This window comes from Macaca mulatta, chromosome 15, assembly GCF_049350105.2.
Source record: "Macaca mulatta isolate MMU2019108-1 chromosome 15, T2T-MMU8v2.0, whole genome shotgun sequence".
Taxonomy (NCBI): Eukaryota; Metazoa; Chordata; class Mammalia; order Primates; family Cercopithecidae; genus Macaca; species Macaca mulatta.
In genome coordinates, this window is record NC_133420.1 from 5,533,847 (window position 1) to 5,551,472 (window position 17,626).

The 17,626-nt window shown below is 54.5% G+C and overlaps 1 protein-coding gene across 40 annotated transcripts in view; it reads right to left on the reverse strand.

The window, feature by feature from the left end:
• Positions 1-6,783: 6,783 nt before the first annotated feature.
• TRAF2 (TNF receptor associated factor 2) overlaps positions 6,784-17,626 on the reverse strand; it is a 51,728-nt gene continuing 40,885 nt past the window's right edge. For 29 of the 40 annotated variants that reach the window (XM_077965255.1, XM_001092078.5, XM_077965280.1 and 26 more), the window contains 5 exons: positions 17,542-17,616; positions 13,719-14,000; positions 13,025-13,202; positions 9,693-9,841; positions 6,784-7,702 (listed from right to left, as the gene is read on the reverse strand). In XM_077965255.1, the coding sequence (XP_077821381.1) occupies positions 7,484-7,702; positions 9,693-9,841; positions 13,025-13,202; positions 13,719-14,000; positions 17,542-17,616 (903 nt within the window). In that variant the 3' untranslated portion in view covers positions 6,784-7,483. 40 annotated transcript variants of the gene reach the window in all.

Genomic DNA, 17,626 nt, shown 5'->3' on the forward strand with positions numbered 1-17,626 from the left:
GAACAAGGCAAGCAAAAGAAATAAAAGGCACAGAGACTGAATAAAAAGAAACTGTCCTTATTCATGGATGACATACTGTTTATGCATAAAATCTCCCCAGATCTATAAAAACAAACAAAATCCCAATCTCCTAGAACCAGTAAGTGAATTCATCAAGGTTAAGAGGTATCAGAAGAACACATAAAAATCAGTTTTGTTTTTTTTTTTTTTTTGAGACGGAGTCTCGCTCTGTCACCCAGGCTGGAGTGCAGTGGCCGGATCTCAGCTCACAGCAAGCTCCGCCTCCCGGGTTTACGCCATTCTCCTGCCTCAGCCTCCCGAGTAGCTGGGACTACAGGCGCCCGCCACCTCGCCCGGCTAGTTTTTTGTATTTTTTAGTAGAGACGGGGTTTCACCAGGTTAGCCAGGATGGTCTCGATCTCCTGACCTTGTGATCCGCCCGTCTCGGCCTCCCAAAGTACTGGGATTACAGGCTTGAGCCACCGCGCCTGGCCAGTTTTGTTTTTAAACACTGGAAATACACAGTCAGAAACCAAAATTCAAAAAGCAACCTCTTACAACAGCTCAAAATCAAAGTAAGCTGTGGGATAGGAAGCAATAAATAAATAAGTAAAAGAAACACTGAAGGCTGGGCACAGTGGCTCACGCCTGTAATCCCAGCACTTTGGGAGGCCGAGGTGGGTGGATCACGAGGTTAGGAGATCGAGACCATCCTTGCTAACATGGTGAAACCCCGTCTCTACTAAAAATACAAAAAAAAAACTAGCCGGGCATGGTGGCGGGTGCCTGTAGTCCCAGCTACTCGGAGGCTGAGGCAGGAGAATGGCGTGAACCCGGGAGGCGGAGCTTGCAGTGAGCCGAGATCGCGCCACTGCACTCCAGCCTGGGAGACACAGCGAGACTCCGTCTCAAAAAAAAAAAAAAAAGAAAAACATTGAAGCATAAGCCTACCAAAACATGTACAAGATATGTATACAGGTTGGGCATGGTGGCTTTTATGCCTATAATCCCAGCACTTTGGAAGGCAGAGGTGGGTGGATCACTTGAGTCCAGGAGACTAGCCCAGGCAACATGGCAAAACCCTGTCTCTACAAAAAATACAAAAATTAGCCGGGCATGGTGGCACACACTTGTAGTCCCAGCTACTTAGGAGGCTGAGGTGGGAAGATCCATTAAGCCCAGGAGGCCAAAGCCACAGTGAGCTGTGATTGTGCCACTCATTCCAGCCAGCTCAACATACATATGAAATACTACAAAATGCTGATATAGAGATGGATTACATTCATGGATTGTCTGACTCAACACAGATGTCAATTCTCCTCAAACTGATCTGTAGATTTAACACAATTCCAATCAAAATCCCAGCAGAACTTTTTGTAGCTGACTGTAAAATATATATGTACTGTCAAACGAACAAAAATAGTGAAAACAATTCTGAAAAACAAGAATGGGCTGGGCGTGGTGGCTCATGCCTGTAATCCCATCACTTTGGGAAGCTGAGGCAGACAGATCACTTGAGCCCGGGAGTTTCAGGCCAGCCTGGACAACATAGAGAGACCCTGTCTCTGGCGGGGAGCAGTGGCTCACACCTGTAATCCCAGCACTCTGGGAGGCCAAGGTAGGCAGATCATGAGGTCACAAGATCGAGACCATTCTGGCCAACATGGTGAAACCCTGACTCTACTAAAAATACAAAAAAATTATCTGGGTGTGGTGGCACGTACCTGTAATCCCAAATACTTGGGAAACTGGGGCAGGAGAATCGCTTGAACCAGGGAGTCAGAGGTTGCAGTGAGCCAAGATGGGTCACTGTGCTCCAGTCTGACGACACAGCGAGACTCTGTCTCAAAAAAAAAAAAAAAAAAAAGGAGATCCAGTCTCTACTGGGTGTGGTGGTGTGCCTGTGGTCCCAGCTACTTGGGAGGCTTGAGGTAGGAAGACCTGCTTGAGCCTGAGGTCTCCAGGGTGCAGTGAGGTAGGATTTGTACCACTGCACTCCAACCTAGGCAACAGAATGAGACCGTGACTGTCTTTAAAAAAAAAAAAAAAAAAAAAAGAGGGGACAGGGCAGGGCAAAAGAAAAAGAAAAAGAGAAAAGAAAAAGAAAAGAAAAAAGAAAAAAAAAAGGGAAGGAGGGAGGGAGGGAAAAGGAAAACAAAAACAAGAATAAAGTTTGGCCAGGTACAGTGACACACGCCTACAATCCCAGCGTCCAAGATAGGACGGTGTGAGACCAGGAGTTTGAGACCACCCTGGGAAACATAGTGAGATTCTGTCTCTACGAAAATGAAAGAAAATAAGCTGAGCGCGATGGTGTGAACCTGTAGTCCCAGCTACTGGGGAGGCCCAGGTGGGAGGATCACTGGAGCCCACGGGTTGGAGGCTGCAGTGAGGTAGGGCTGCGCCGTTGCACTCCAGCCTGGGTGACACAGCAAGACCCTATCTCTTAGAAAGAAATAAAAACATAATGCTGAGAACACAAAGTGCCCATGAGGATGTGGAGCAGCGGGAACGGTGGCTCAAGCTGGTGTTCCACGACAGGCCACAGCTATTCCGGAACGTGCTTGGCAGTTTCTTTTGAATTTAAAAATACACTTACTATGTGATCCAGCAGCCCCATTGCTAACTATCGTAATGAAATAAAAACGTGTTCAATAACCTGTACACAAATGTTTATAGTAGCTCTATTCAGACCTGCAAAACATTAGAAACAACCCAAATACCCTTCAACAGGTGACGAGACAAACTGATCCATCCATACGGCACTACTGAAAAAAAAAAAAAGAGAAAACAAATGCCGACGCACGGATGCACGCATTCTCATCAACCTCAGAGGGGTTCTGCAGGTCCCGCTGCTCTCGGCCACACACTGTAGGACTCTATTATGGGACCTTCTTGGAAAGACATAACTATAGTGGGGGAGGACAGGCGCGTGGCTGCCAGTGGTCGGGGTGGGGGAGGACAGGCGCGTGGCTGCTGGGGTCAGGGTGGGGGAGGCCAGGCGCGTGGCTGCCAGGGTCGGGGTGGGGGAGGCCAGGTGCGTGGCTGCCGGGGTTGGGGTGGAGGACAGGTGTGTGGTTGCCGGGGTCGGGGTGGTGACTATGGGGAGAGTGGAACGGTCTTCTGAGACGGCAGGGCTCGCCTGTCTCCCAGTTATGGTGCTTACCCAAATCTGCACAGGTGTGAACATCCATGGAACTGAATGTTCCATGAATAAAACAAAAGAACAAATCAATTTTAGTATGTGAAATTTAAAAATGTTATGCAACGGCTCACGCCTGTAATCCCAGCACTTTGGGAGGCCGAGGTGAGGGGATCACCTGAGGTCAGGAGTTTGAAACCAGCCTGGCCAACATGGTAAAACCCTGTCTCTACTAAAAATACAAAAATTACCCGGGTGTGGTGGCAGGCACCTGTAGTCCCAGCTACTCAGGAAGCTCATGCAGAACTGACTGAACCTGGGAGGCGGAGATTGCAGTGAGCCGAGATCGTGCCATTGTACTCCAGCCAGGAAGACAGAACGAGATTCCGTCTCAAAAAACAAAAAAAAAACAAAAAAGAAAACAAAACACTTCCCAAGGGAGATGAAAGGTAACATGAAAGTTTGGCAAATTTCTCCACGAGCTGAACAAGTGGCCCAGCAGCTCTACTCCTCGGTATAAATATTCAAGAGAAATGAAAACAAATATGTGTCCCCACAAAAACTTGTTCACAAATGTTCACAACTGCATTTTCAGAGTAGCCAAAAGGTAGAAACCGCCCCCATGTCCAGCAACGGGTGAATGGATAAATAAGGTGTGGTGCATCCATACAAGAGAATATTACAAGAGAATATTATTCAACCATGAGAACGAATGAAACATCTCCGACGCATGCTGCAACACACAAGAACCTTGAAAATATCTTGCTGAGTAAAAGTGTCCTGAGTAGGCAAATCTATGAGAGACAGAAGGTAGGTTTGTGGCTGGCTGTCAGGGGCTGAGGGGAGGAGAAGAGAGTGACTGCTAAGGGAAGGTTTCTCTGCAGGCTGATGAAATGTCCCAAAATTAGATAGTGACGATGGTACCTCTGTGGGTTTGCACAGAGCCTGTCACTTCCCCAGAAGGCCACGAGGCGGCTGGGCCAGGCCTGCCCACAGGGCGCTCCAGAGCATTTTGTTCCTCCGGGGCCTCGGTCTGCTTTGTGGGAGCCTCTTCATGCAGCAGCCAGCACCTAGAGATTTGTTCCGAGTGCAGACCTCTGCCCCTTCTTCAGCCTGGAGCCCGAGGCTGCTCTCACTGCGTCGCGGGTGCGGTCCTCAGCTCTTCCCCCAGGTTCTCTGGACCTCCATCTCCACCGCAGGGAGGTGAGGGCCAGGAGAACCATCTGGCTGCTCTGGCTGCCAAAGGACCTGCAAGGTCTTTCAGCTGATCCACTTTTAGCTCAGATTCTGCTGTGCCAGGGTCTCCCGGGGTGGCCAGCTTCCCCCCTCAGCCGTCTTCTGCTCAACAGCCACCCACCAACCCACTTCCCACCTTCCAAAATGGGTTCAAATCCTCTGAGATTTGGCTTCTTCCCCGTCTTTGTTCCCGTGGGAGGATTTTTTTTGGTCCCATTCCTCTCATTTCACAGTTCCATTTCGCTTTAAGTGAGAAGACATGACCTCTTCTGCTTTAACAAACTGCAGTGACCCAGCAAAACCTGTCATATAAAATAAATCCCCAAATAGAGAAGCCCAGTATGTTAAAGGCAACACTTCAGAATCATTAGAAGAAAACATGACAGTGGTTTTCAGCCTCAGGGAAGGTCCGGACGTTCTGAGTCAGTCGGAAATAGCACCATTCATAAAGCATAAGATCAACTGATCATGCGTAGGGTTTAAGCTTCTGCACGTCAGGAACAGAAACACCGTTCAAAGACAACTGAGAATCTGTAATCAGGAATATCAGGAACTCCTACCGACCAATAGAATAAGACCCAGACCAACAACCAGAAGAAAAATGAGAAAGATATCAACAGGTAATTCGCACGGGAGATAATCCAACGGAGAGGTAAGCGTGGTCAAGATGCCCGACCCCGCCGAGTCACCAGAGAAACGCATGTGACAGCGATGCCACTTCAAACACAGCAGGCTGCAGCATCTTCTCAATTCCAACAACACGAAGCGTGGGCAGGGATGGGAGCAATGGGAACCCTCCCCTGGTGGTGGTGGAAGGACTAGATGCAGCCCCTCCGCAAAGCAAGCTGGCAACTGCTAAAAAGGGGAGGCCTAGAAACCACCAACCCTCCTTCCAGGTTGACAGGAGACCCAAGAGAGCAGGTCTGGCTGTCTCTAGTCACCAAACCCTGAAGACACGGGAAGAGACTGGGAGGTGCTCTCTGGGGAGCTCACACACAGCAGTCAGAATCCACCATGCCGAGTGCCCAGCACAACAGGCATTAAGAGCGGTCAGGCTGAGTAAAAAGCCCAGCTACCCGCAGCTGTCCCAGTGGATGGTTGCTGCATCTTCAATGCAATACTCTTATTTGTGAATACAGAAACATACAGATGCAAAATTCTAAAGCCCAAGGAGAACGGAAACACCACAATTCCTGCCACATGGCCTGGGGAGCCAAGGTGAGGCCGGGAAAGGGAACAGCAAGGCTCTGTGACGCCCGCTTTTTAGGCCCAGCACACTCACAGAACACAGACAATGCCTGTTGGTCAGTTCTGTGCCTGAGTTATTTTCTGTATTTTTCTATGGTCTTAACTTCTCAAACTACAGCAGTGCATGAAGATGTCAAGAGACGACACCACTTTATCCTGGACCCTGATACAGATGCCCAATAGGTCCCAGCACAGTTGCCCCAATACTGAGTGCGAAGCTGTGCCTACACCTGCCTGTGCTGTCCTGAGAACACACCACAGGGGCAGTGCAGCCAGGACCCCCGGTGCAGCCAGGACCCCCGGTGCAGCCAGGACCCTCGGTGCAGCCAGGACGCTCGGTGCAGCCAGGACCCTCGGTGCAGCCAGGACGCTCAGTGCAGCCAGGACCCCCGGTGCAGCCAGGACCCCCGGTGCAGCCAGGACCCCCGGTGCAGCCAGGACCCTCGGTGCAGCCAGGACGCTCCGTGCAGCCAGGACCCTCCGTGCAGCCAGGACCCCCGGTGCAGCCAGGACCCTCGGTGCAGCCAGGACCCTCGGTGCAGCCAGGACGCTCGGTGCAGCCAGGACCCCCGGTGCAGCCAGGACCCCCGGTGCAGCCAGGACCCTCGGTGCAGCCAGGACGCTCGGTGCAGCCAGGACCCCCGGTGCAGCCAGGACCCTCGGTGCAGCCAGGACGCTCGGTGCAGCCAGGACCCTCGGTGCAGCCAGGACCCTCGGTGCAGCCAGGACCCTCGGTGCAGCCAGGACGCTCGGTGCAGCCAGGACCCTCGGTGCAGCCAGGACGCTCGGTGCAGCCAGGACCCCCGGTGCAGCCAGGATGCTCGGTGGAGCCTGTACAGAGAGGCAGGACCAGGGCTGGCTCATCCTCATCCTGCTCTCACAGGAGTCCTTGGGGAGGCCCAGGAGAGGAGCTCGACAGGGAAGAACATTCCAGAAGAGGGAACACTGGGCTTCACCAAGGCTCCAGAAGAGAGAGCTTACAGAAGGTAAGGAACAGAGGGAACAGCTTGACTAGCTAGAGAAGCAGGCAGGGGCCAGGCACCCTGTGGGGAGGGGTCTGTGAGAGGAGAGGAGGCCAGGAGGACCCGCAGAGGGTCACCACTGCCAAGGCTGGAAGCCGCAGGCAACCTGGAATCAAATGGATGCCACTGACCACAGAGATTTGAATGGTTTAATAACTGTCTCGTGAGCTCGATGGTGAGCTCTCACATTTCACCCGCAGGCTGTGCTGTGCACCCCCCACACAGTGGTCTGAGCAGAGGCAGCGTGGGACCAGACCCTCTCCCACAGCCGGCCTGGCCAAGGTGGCACAGACCAGAGCTCTGTGCAGACAAGCACCTAGGGGTCTAAGAACACTCCCTTCTCTCCAGGGGCCAGCGGGGAGAACCAAGCCGCTTGGCCCTCCTCGCTCTGGCCAGCAGGAGGCCCTTCTCCTGGAGCAGCCCTCCTCCTTTGTCATGCCCGAGGGACGCAAGGTCATCCACTGCGCTCCTGCTGCACGGGCACTGCTGGGATGTGCTCCCACACCACGTGTCCCCACCCAGGGCATCTCCCTTCACTGCACAAGACAGCAAGGGCAGCTTGTGCTGGGAAGCACCTGAAAACCCTCAGCCAATCCCACCACAGCCCTGGGCTAAGCCTGTCTTCCAGGCCCCTCCACACAGTCTCTGAAATCTGAGGACTGGCTGGTGGCTCCTTCCCCCATTACAGTGAACTTGGCTGCAGGCCGACACCCTCCCAAGCGCCCAAGCGCGGCCCCTGCCCACTTGTACAGTGAGGCCCTGGCCCAGTGTGGTGGCCCCTCAGTGAGCCGGCTGTGCCTGGCTGCCCCCAACCCCCAGACACCAGCAGGGGCAGTTAGAGCCCTGTCAGGTCCACAATGGCCTTGATGAAGATGGCATCGTCCCGCACGTAGGAATTCTTGGCCTCCATCTTGGAGACGGGGCAGAAGAGGGGGCAGCCACTTGCGATGTTCATGTCATTGACTGGCCTCTGAAAAGAGGACGAGGTCACGTCGGGCCTGAAGGCATCAATCACGTGCTCCCGGTTATTCTGGTCGAGCAGCATTAAGGTCACCTGGAGGAGAGAGCCCCAGGGAGGGGACACAGGTCTGTGGGCCATCTCTCTCTGGCTCCCGAGGGTCTGGACACCTGCAGGGCCACTAGCAGGAAGCCACAGGTGCCCATCCCAGGACCGAGGCCAGAGGCTGAGGCCCAGCTGAGACCACGTGGTGGGCGGCCTTGCTCCTGCTGCTGCGCCCCGGCTCCCCAGCCCTCCCCAGCCCCCGACATTCTGCTTCTCTCTGGGGAACCTGTGTCCATTCTGGCCTTTCCTGTCCACTGACATCTGGAGTCCTAGGCTAAAGCTTATCACTCCTGAACTTGAATTATTATGAGGAAAATACAAAAAATAACATATCCGGCAAAGACATTTTCTTGCCAAAGAGATCAGGAAGCAGCCATTGCCCACCCATGAGGAGCACTTTCCAGGGAGAACCTGAGCCTCTGTCGGGCCGTGAACCCGGATGCCCTAGGACAGATGAGCGCCCATGGGCCCTCCACACCCTCACCCCACCCAGCTCTGATCTGCCTGCTCCATAGCTATAGGGGGTGGGGGAAGTAGCAAGCCTGGGCCAAGTGTGGCAAAAGGAAGGGACCTTCTTATTCCAGCCTAGTCTCTGGATCTTCAGTTCTGCAACCAAAAATAGATGCTGATTTTCAAAATAGGCCGGGGCGGTGGCTCACGCCTACAATCCCAGCACTTTGGGAGGCCGAGGTGGGCAGATCACGAGGTCAGGAGTTCAAGACTAGTGTGACAACATGGTGAAACCCCCATCTCTACTAAAAATACAAAAATTAGCTTGGCATGGTGGTGGGCGCCTGTAGTCCCAGTTACTCAGGAGGCTGAGGCAGGAAAATTGCTTGAACCCGGGAGGCAGAGGTTGCAGTAAGCTGAGATCATACCACTGCACTCCAGCCTGGGCGACAGAGCAAGCCACCGTCTTAAAAATAAATAAATAAATGACACCTCAGATGAAGAGGGCTCTGAAGCCGTGTTCCTTCCTCTGCATAGTCTCTCCAGGACAGGGTTTTCAAACTACTGGTCCAGACGCCCATCAACTTCTACAGTTCTGGGCTAAAGCTGGGCACCCCTGAACTTGCATTATTTTGTACTTTGTCCTTTTGTTCATTTATTTTTTAGAGCCCGGTCTTGCTCTGTTGCACAGGCTGCAGTGCAGTGGCGTGATCTCAGCTCACTGCAGCCTCAACCTACAGGGCTCGAGCAATCCTCCTGCCTCAGCCTCCAAATAGCTGGGAATACAGGTGCACACCACCATGCATGGCTAATTTTTCTATTTTTTTTGTAGAGATGGGGTCTCACTATGTTGCCCAGGCTGATCTCAAACTCCTGGGGGTTCAGCAATCCTCCCACCTCAGCCTCCCAAAGTGCTGGGACCACAGGGATACTCCCCCACACTTGGCCTTGTGCTTTTTTTTTTTTGAGACGGAGTCTTGCTCTGTCGCCCAGACTGGAGTGCGGTGGCTGGATCTCAGCTCGCTGCAAGCTCCGCCTCCCAGGTTTACGCCATTCTCCTGCCTCAGCCTCCTGAGTAGCTGGGACTACAGGCGCCCGCCACCTCGCCTGGCTAGTTTTTTTGGTATTTTTTAGTAGAGACGGGATTTCACCGTGTTGGCCAGGATGGTCTTGATCTCCTGACCTCGTGATCTGCCCATCTCGGCCTCCCAAAGTGCTGGGATTATAGGCTTGAGCCACTGCGCCCGGCCGGCCTTGTGCTTTTCCTTAGTCATATTTATATTTATCTGACAGGTCAGGAAGCCAGTTGCTTGTGTCACGGACCAGTGCTCAGAAATCATGGAAACGACAGAAACTGCCAGAGCTCTCCACCGCGTGACACAACACCACAGGGCGACGTGCCTGCTGCAGACACCTGGTCCAGCGAGCCCAAACCACCCTGTCCTGCACAACCCTGCACCACAGAAGCTGCACTGCCCAGAGGGAATCTCAGGTGCGGCCCTCAGCAAAGCCTGTGGGGACGGCCTCACACCTTCTGGTTGAAGGGCCACCGCAGCAGGGCGTCATTTGGGCCCTTCATCACCACAAAGAAGAGGGACAGGTGTGTTCCTCGCCCGGTGCCGTCGCCGTTCAGGTAGATACGCAGACACATCTTGTAGCCGTACCTGCTGGTGTAGAAGGCTGTGGAGGCAGGAGGGAAGCCTGGTAAGCTGACACTCAGCAAGGGTGGGGCAGCGCTCTTCCTGTCTGGCTGCCCTACCCCAGGGACAAAAACACCCACAAAGAAACACTGAGGTTCTGGGGTGCAAAGGAAGTTTTTTTTCTTAAAGTATGCAGTTAGTTTCCAATGAAAATAAATTTCATTAAAAAAAAAAAGTAGCCAGGCGCGGTGGCTCAAGCCTGTAATCCCAGCACTTTGGGAGGCCGAGACAGGCAGATCACGAGGTCAGGAGATCGACACTATCCTGGCTAACACGGTGAAACCCCGTCTCTACTAAAAAAATACAAAAAACTAGCCGGGCGAGGTGGCGGGCGCCTGTAGTCCCAGCTACTCGGGAGGCTGAGGCAGGAGAATGGCGTGAACCCGGGAGGCGGAGCTTGCAGTGAGCTGAGATCCAGCCACTGCACTCCAGCCTGGGCAACAGAGCCAGACTCTGCTCAAAAAAAAAAAAAAAAAAAAAAAAAAAAAGTTGTAGTTAGAAAAATTAGAAAAAGTTTTTTTTTTTTTTTGAGATAGAGTCTCTCTCTTGTTGCCCAGACTTAGAGGCACAATCTCGGCTCACTGCGGGATCAAGTGATTCTCCTGCCTCAGCCTTCTGAGTAGCTGAGATTATAGGCGCCTGCCACCACACCTGGCTAATTTTTGTATTTTTAGCAGAGATGGGATTTCACCATGTTGGTCAGGCTGGTCTCCAACTCCTGATCTCAGGTGATCCACGCATGTTGGCCTCCCAAAGTGCTGGGATTACAGGCGTGAGCCACCGTGCCTGGCCAGAAAAAGCATTTTTTTTTTTTTTTTTTGAGGCGGAGTCTCACTCTGTCTCCCAGGCTGGAGTGCAGTGGCGCAATCTCGGCTCACTGCAAGCTCCGCCTCCTGGGTTCACGCCATTCTCCTGCCTCAGCCTCCCGAGTAGCTGGGACTACAGGCACCTGCCACCATGCCCGGCTAATTTTTTGTATTTTTAGTACAGACGGGGTTTCACCGTGTTAGCCAGGATGGTCTCGATTTCTTGACCTCATGATCCACCCGCCTTGGCCTCCCAAGTGCTGGGATTGCAGGCGTGAGCCACCACGCCCGGCACAGAAAAAGCATTTTTAAGAATCCCAAATGTAACCCCCAAAACTTAAGAAGATGAGTAGAGGGCCGGGCGTGATGGCTCACGCCTGTAATCCTAGCACTTTGGGAGGCTGAGGTGGGCAGATCACAAGGTCAGGAGATGGAGACCATCCTGGCCAACACGGTGAAACCCTGTCTCTACTAAAAATACAAAAATTAGCCGGGCCTGGTGGTGAACGCCTGTAGTCCCAGCTACTTGGGAGGCTGAGGCGGGAGAATGGCGTGAACCCGGGAGGCAGAGCTTGCAGTGAGCTGAGATCCGGCCACTGCACTCCAGCCTGGGCAACAGAGCGAGACTCCGTCTCAAGAAAAAAAAAAAAGATGATGAGTAGAGCAACACGGCAAGATCCACCAAATGCAGAGGTTGGGGCCTCGGCAGAGCTGCAGAGGGGAGCCCTGACTGGCCCAGGGCTTAGGGTGGGCCCCAAGCCTGCCTCAGAAGAGGCACTTGCTAGAGTGAACCCCGAAACAAGCAGAGTCCACTTCCTTCCCACCCAACGAGACACAGACGTGAATGACAGCCAGAATGTGGCAGAGGCGGCTTTCCAAGCCACATGACAGGACCCCGCGTGCACAGGTTTGAACACAGGGACCCCACTGTGGCAGCACCAGGACCAACCCTCCCTGTTCTTGTCCTCCACCGTGCGCCCTGGCCCATCCTCCCTGTCCTCGTCCTCCACGCGTGCCGCACACAAACTGGGTTCACCAGCATTGCTTAAAGCAGATGTTCCACACAAACAGGTCCTCCTGCCCGAGTACCGCCTCCGTGGCAGGGCCTCCAGAATCCTGACCCTTCACCTCACGCTTAGTACAGAGCTCCCAGCATATACAATCGGCCGAGCCAAGCAGCTGCAGAGGGAAGGTCGTCACCAGAAAGCAGTGCTGACCTTCACAGCCCTGGAGGAACAGGGCCACGCCCTGCAGGCTGCCCAGACTGTTCCCTCAAGTTCCCCCAAAACAATCTGTCATTTTTCCAGTCTCAACTCCGAGGAGAAAGAGAGTGTGGGTTTTGTTTCTGGTCCCTGCTGAAGGCCTTGTCAGGACGCACCACACAGACCACGGCGGCCCCTCCAGATGGCGCTTGGGTCTCTTTCTGCCGGAGCACAGGAGCCACGGGCCCTGCTGCTCAGGGAGTGTCGCCAGCAGCGCTAGGCTCAATTCAAACAGGAAAGGTGCCAACAATGTCTCAGTCTCGATCCTAGAACCTAAGATTCTATCAGCAGGTCCACCACGTCAGTGTAAAAATAAAGCCCACACGAGGGTGTTTTCTGAGCCACGTCAACAAAGGCCACAAAGGGAGTGCCTGAGCCGGGGATGAGACGATGGCTGGGGCCGCCACGAGGTCAGCCAGGGCCTCAAAGGACAGCAGAGGGGCCGCCTCTGTACTGCAGTGCCCGGAAGCATAGTCCTGGCAGGAGCTTGTGGCTGGGCGGCCACCAAACAGCCCCTCTCCAGCAGTGCCCTCCAGGGAAGACCCCACGGGCACCCTCTCAAGAGAACTCATAGTTGGGGAAAAAAAAGGGAGTGTGAGAAACACCCTCTCTGAGCTCCGTGTGGAAACGGAACCTGGGAGGGGTCAGACTAGCTCGGCCCCAAGGCCCTGGGAGCCATGTCCCACCCCCACGGCTACCTCCACCCGTCTGGTCTTCCTGGGAGCTGGGATCAGGCAGGAGAGCCTGTTGATGTAATGTCTGCTTTAGAGGCGTGTGCCGGAGGACCAGGCTGTGGGTGACGAGGGGCATACCCCGATGGCAGGCAAAGCAGGAGGGCAGGCAAAGCAGGAGGGCAGGCAAAGCAGGAGGGCAGCCAGCCTGACCCCCCACCCCCGATTCTTACCCAAGGGCACCCACTGGCCACCCAAATTTGGCTGCCCCACTCGCTGCACAGGCAGGCACAGTCGCTCCCGGTATCACTGGGGGTCGTATCTCAGCCTCCCTTGGGAGCCGTCCCATGTGGTCACAGAGGTGAGGGGACCCAGGTGCCACGTAAACAGCAGCTGCAGGGAGGTGGGGGTCTTAGAACCACACCTGGGGAGAAGATGGCGGGTGTGCGGCCGGCCACAGCTTCCTGGCGCTTCCTGGCGAAGTCTGAGATCTTCCAGATGAAGACCCCATCGTAGGTGGATGCCTCCATCTCCAAGACCTTCTGCTCCAGGTCAGCCATCGCCAGGTCCTTGAGGCCAATGCTCCTCTCCAGCTGCTGCACCTGCCGGGCGCCAAGACCACCTTCTCTCTTACCGGAGGGGTGTGGCATGAGCCCGCCTCCCACACCCACCGATCTCCAGCAGGACAGTGGTCCTGGGCACCCCTGGCTCCGTGTTTCTCACGTCCACTCCCTGCACACAAGAACCCAACCCCACCCTGGCCAAGAGGGGGTGGCTCCAAGTCCACACAGAAGCTCCTGGCCAGCAAGCCTGCTCGGAAGCCACACCAGGCCTTGCACATCCCCATGGCTGACTCTGTCCTCCCATCAGAGAGAGGAGGCTCCCGCCCACGGCCTGGTCTCTATGACCTTCCAGGGTTTGGGTCCCTCAGAGAACAGGACTCAGAAACGAAGGGGGCCAGAGCCTTCCATAGAAACCACGCTGGACTGGGGTTTGCAGATGGACTTCTACACTGTCCAGGCTCTAAAGCTCCAGGACCTGCTAGAACCTGCTGGGGTGCAGACACTATCCCCCTTTACACTGTCCTCCTCATGGCTGGCCGCCCACCAGGCACAGACCTTGTTACTCAGGGCTTCAATCTTGTCTTGGTCCAGCCGGTGCTGCCGGCTGCAGGCCTCGGCAGTCATGGCCACCCTCTCCACCTCCCGGTTCAGGACGCAGACAATGTTCTCAAAAGTGGCCGTCTTCTTCTCCAGGTTCTCGCACCTCTGCAGGAGCTCTGACCCCGCATGGCTCTGGTCTCCCAAGAGAGGCTTTGCCTCCAGCACCGAGCTCAGGAGCATGGCCAGGTGCTCCCGCAGCCACTGTGCCTCGTGCTCTTGCTGTTTCTCACCCTCCACCTGCAGACACAGGGCAGGGAGGCTGCTGGCTCCACTCACCATTCAGCTCCCACCCGGGGACGGCCACCAAGACGCGGGCCTTAGAGCTGAGGAGACAGGCCAGAGTCTGAGATAGGGATGCCTGGGTGGCCTGGCCATGGCTGATCCTTCTTGTGCATGACAGACTGAAAGTCAGGTATGTTTAAAGAATATGAAGCTTGCTATAGACCTTAGTTGCAGCCAGGCACAGCAGCTAGCAACTGTGATTCTAGCACTTCAGAAGGCCAAAGCGGGAGGATCATTTGGGCCCAGGAGTTGGAGACTAGCTGGGGCAACATGGCGAAAACCCACGTCTATGAAATTTTTTTAAAATGAGCCGGGCATGGTGGTATGTGCCAGTAGTTCCAGCTACTCCGGAGGCTGAGGTGGGAGGATCGCTTGAGCCCAGAAGGGTGAAGCTGCAGTGAGCCGAGATCATACTACTGCATCTCTGCCTGGCTGACACAGTGAAACCCTGTTTGGAAGAAAAGAAAAAAGGGACGGGACGAGACGAAGGGAAGAAGGCGAGGGGAAGGGAGAGGGGGAGGGACAGAAAGGAAAAGAAAAGAAAAATAAAAGCAGCACACCATTTTTTAAAAAGCGACTCACGACCAGGCACGGTGGCTCACGCCTGTAATCCCAGCACTTTGGGAGGCCAAGGTGGGAGGATCACCTGAGGTGGGGAGTTTGAGACCAACCTGACCAACATGGAGAAACCCTGTCTCTAATAAAAATACAAAATTAGCCAGGCGTGGTGGTGCACGCCTGTAATCCCAGCTACTCGGGAGGCTGAGGCAGGAGAATTGCTTGAACCTGGGAGGTGGAGGTTGCGGTGAGCCGAGATGGCACCATTGCACTCCAGCCTGGGCAACAAGAGTGAAACTGTCTCAAAAAAAAAAAAAAAAACCTACCCACAAGTTCCAGACAAGCCTGGCCAACATGGTGAAACCCCGTCTCTACTAAAGATACAAAAATTAGCCAGGCATGGTGGCACATGTCTGTAATCCCAGCTACTTGGGAGCCTGAGTCAGGAGAACTGCTTGAACCTAGGAGAGGGAGGCTGCAGTGAGCTGAGATGGTGCCACTGCACTTCCAGCCTGGGCGACAGAGTAAACTCTGTTTCAAAAATAAATAAATAAATATAAAAATAGGCCAGGCGTGGTGGCTTACACCTGTAATCCCAGTACTTTGGGAGGCTGAGGTGGTCAGATCACCTGAGGTCAGGAGTTTGAGACCAGCCTGGCCAACATGGCGAAACCCCATCTCTACTAAAAATACAAAAATTAGCTGGGCCTGGTGGTGTGTGCTTGTAATCCCAGCTTCCTGGGAGGCTGAGGCAGGAGAATACTTGAACCCGGGAGGCGGAGGTTGCAGTGAGTCGAGATGGCGCCACTGCACTCCAGCCTGGGTGACAGAGCGAGACTCTGTCTCTAAAATAAAGTAAAATAAAATAAAATAAAACTAAAAAGCTACCCACAGGGGGAAGGTGAAGGGGTGGAAATTAGGCTGCCTTAAACATACCTCATTTTATAGACCTGACTTTGCAATTAAATTATTTTCAAATTTCCGCAACAAAATTTAAAAACAAGCCAGGCGTGGTCATGCCTGTAATCCCAGCACTTTAGGAGGCTGAGGTGGGTGGATCACTTGAGGTCAGGAGTTCGAGACCAGCCTGGGCAACATGGTGAAACCTTGTCTCTACTAAAAATACAAAACTTAGCTGGGCGTGGTGGTGCACAGCTGTGATCACAGCTACTTGGGTCTTTCATCACCTACTTGGGAGGCTGAGGCACAAGAATTGTTTGAACCCAGGAGGCAGAGGCTGCAGTGAACTGAGATCATGCCACTGCACTCCAGCCTGGGCGAGAAAGCAAGACTCAGCCTCAAAAATAATAATAATAATAATAAATAAATAAATAAGAAAGACACTCTTAAAAAAATCACAGTAAAAGAAACAAATGGACTTACATGTACACGCAGCTAGAGGCACAGCCACCCAGAGAGCAGAAGGGCACTCAAAAGACAAACAGCTGGACGAGAGCTCGCCCTGCATCTGCTCAGAGACCGGTGCCGCTGGGACCACGCCGTGTGCGGCATGGAAAAAGCAGGTCCTGGCTGAGCCTGGGGTGGGCGCCAGCATGGGGAGACCCTTTGTGCAAACGGGAAGCGAGCGTCGCCACAGACTCATGCTGTGTTCACTCTCATTCCTCAACACCAAAAGGCCCAGAAACAAGGAGCACAGTGGCGGCAGCGAGCACCACTGAGGCCCAGGTGGTCTCTAAACAACCTCCCGCACGGGAAGCCCGGGCTCCCTGGAGATGGCGGATGCCAGGTCGGAGCGGGAAACAGACAAGAACACGGAGAGGAGAAGACTATCCAACGCAGACAAAGAAAATGGTCCTCTTCACTGTTATTAGGAAGAAAACACAATACCTAAGGCCACACAGAATCAAGTCAGCAACTGACTCTACTACAAATACCGTCAAGGCATCCCTGTCTCCAAGCAGGGAAGGTGCCCGCCCAGCGAGCTGGCCAGGGGAGGGTCTGCACCCACGGCCTGCCCCTCTCCATCCATCAGGCACACACCTCAGCTGGGGGCCACCTCTGGGCCCAGCACTCCTCGAGGGTCCTGAGCTCAAGGGGCTCCTGTTGTACAGGACAAGACGGACAAGAGAGAGACATGAGGTGCTGGCGACAGAGGGGCAGAGTCTGCAGGGGTGGAGCAGGGGGGTCCACCCGGACAGACCCAGGCGCCTGGCCATTGTGCCAGTGTCCAAGTGCCTGGGGTGGGCACAAGTGGGCATGCCCAAGAAAGCTCAGGCCAGCAAGCAGGGCAGAGGAGACAGCCGAAGGGAGGGAAAGATCACAGGAACAGGCCGCTCTGAATGAGAAGCCGTGAGGAAAAGCTGTGATTGATTTCCAATTGTGAACAGGCCAGAGCGGAAAAGAACGGGGGTCCCATAAGCGCCTGAGCCTGGGTCCCAGTGAGAGATGAGGACGACGTGGACAGGGCAGTGACGGCTGGGGGGATGAGGGGTCCAGGTGTCCAGGAACCATTTGAGGGCAGACGAGATCTCTGTCAGCCTGAACATGAAGTGTGAGGCGAGAGGAGGGGCCCGAGTGCCTGCTGGTGGCGGAGGGCTTGGCGAGAGCCGCTGGGTTAGATGCTGCCCTTTTCTGTGTGAGATGGGGGCAGGGAGATGGCAGCCAAGAAGTGGTCGTGGCGAGCTGGCCGGGTACATCTGAGATGTGCACTCAACACCCAGGGAGGCTCAAGGCGACAGGTGGGCACATGCATTGGGCATCCTCAGAGACAGGTGGCAGTCAAAGCCAGGCACTACAACGCCACCAGGAGGATGGGAGTGGACAGGGCTGCCAGCCCAGAGACCAAGCTGGGGACACTCAGACAGCCAGGGTGGGAGGCAGTGCTGCAGAGGAGGCTGAGGAGCAGCCGGAAGGAACCCAGGAAGCGCTGGGCTGGAGGCAGTGAAGACCACGCCCAACCTCAGACCCCCAGACTCACCGTCTCGAGGCAGCCGATGGCGTGGAATCTGCAAGGGATTCGACACTTGCCACAAGTCTTGACGTGGTCCTGAAACTACAAGGGA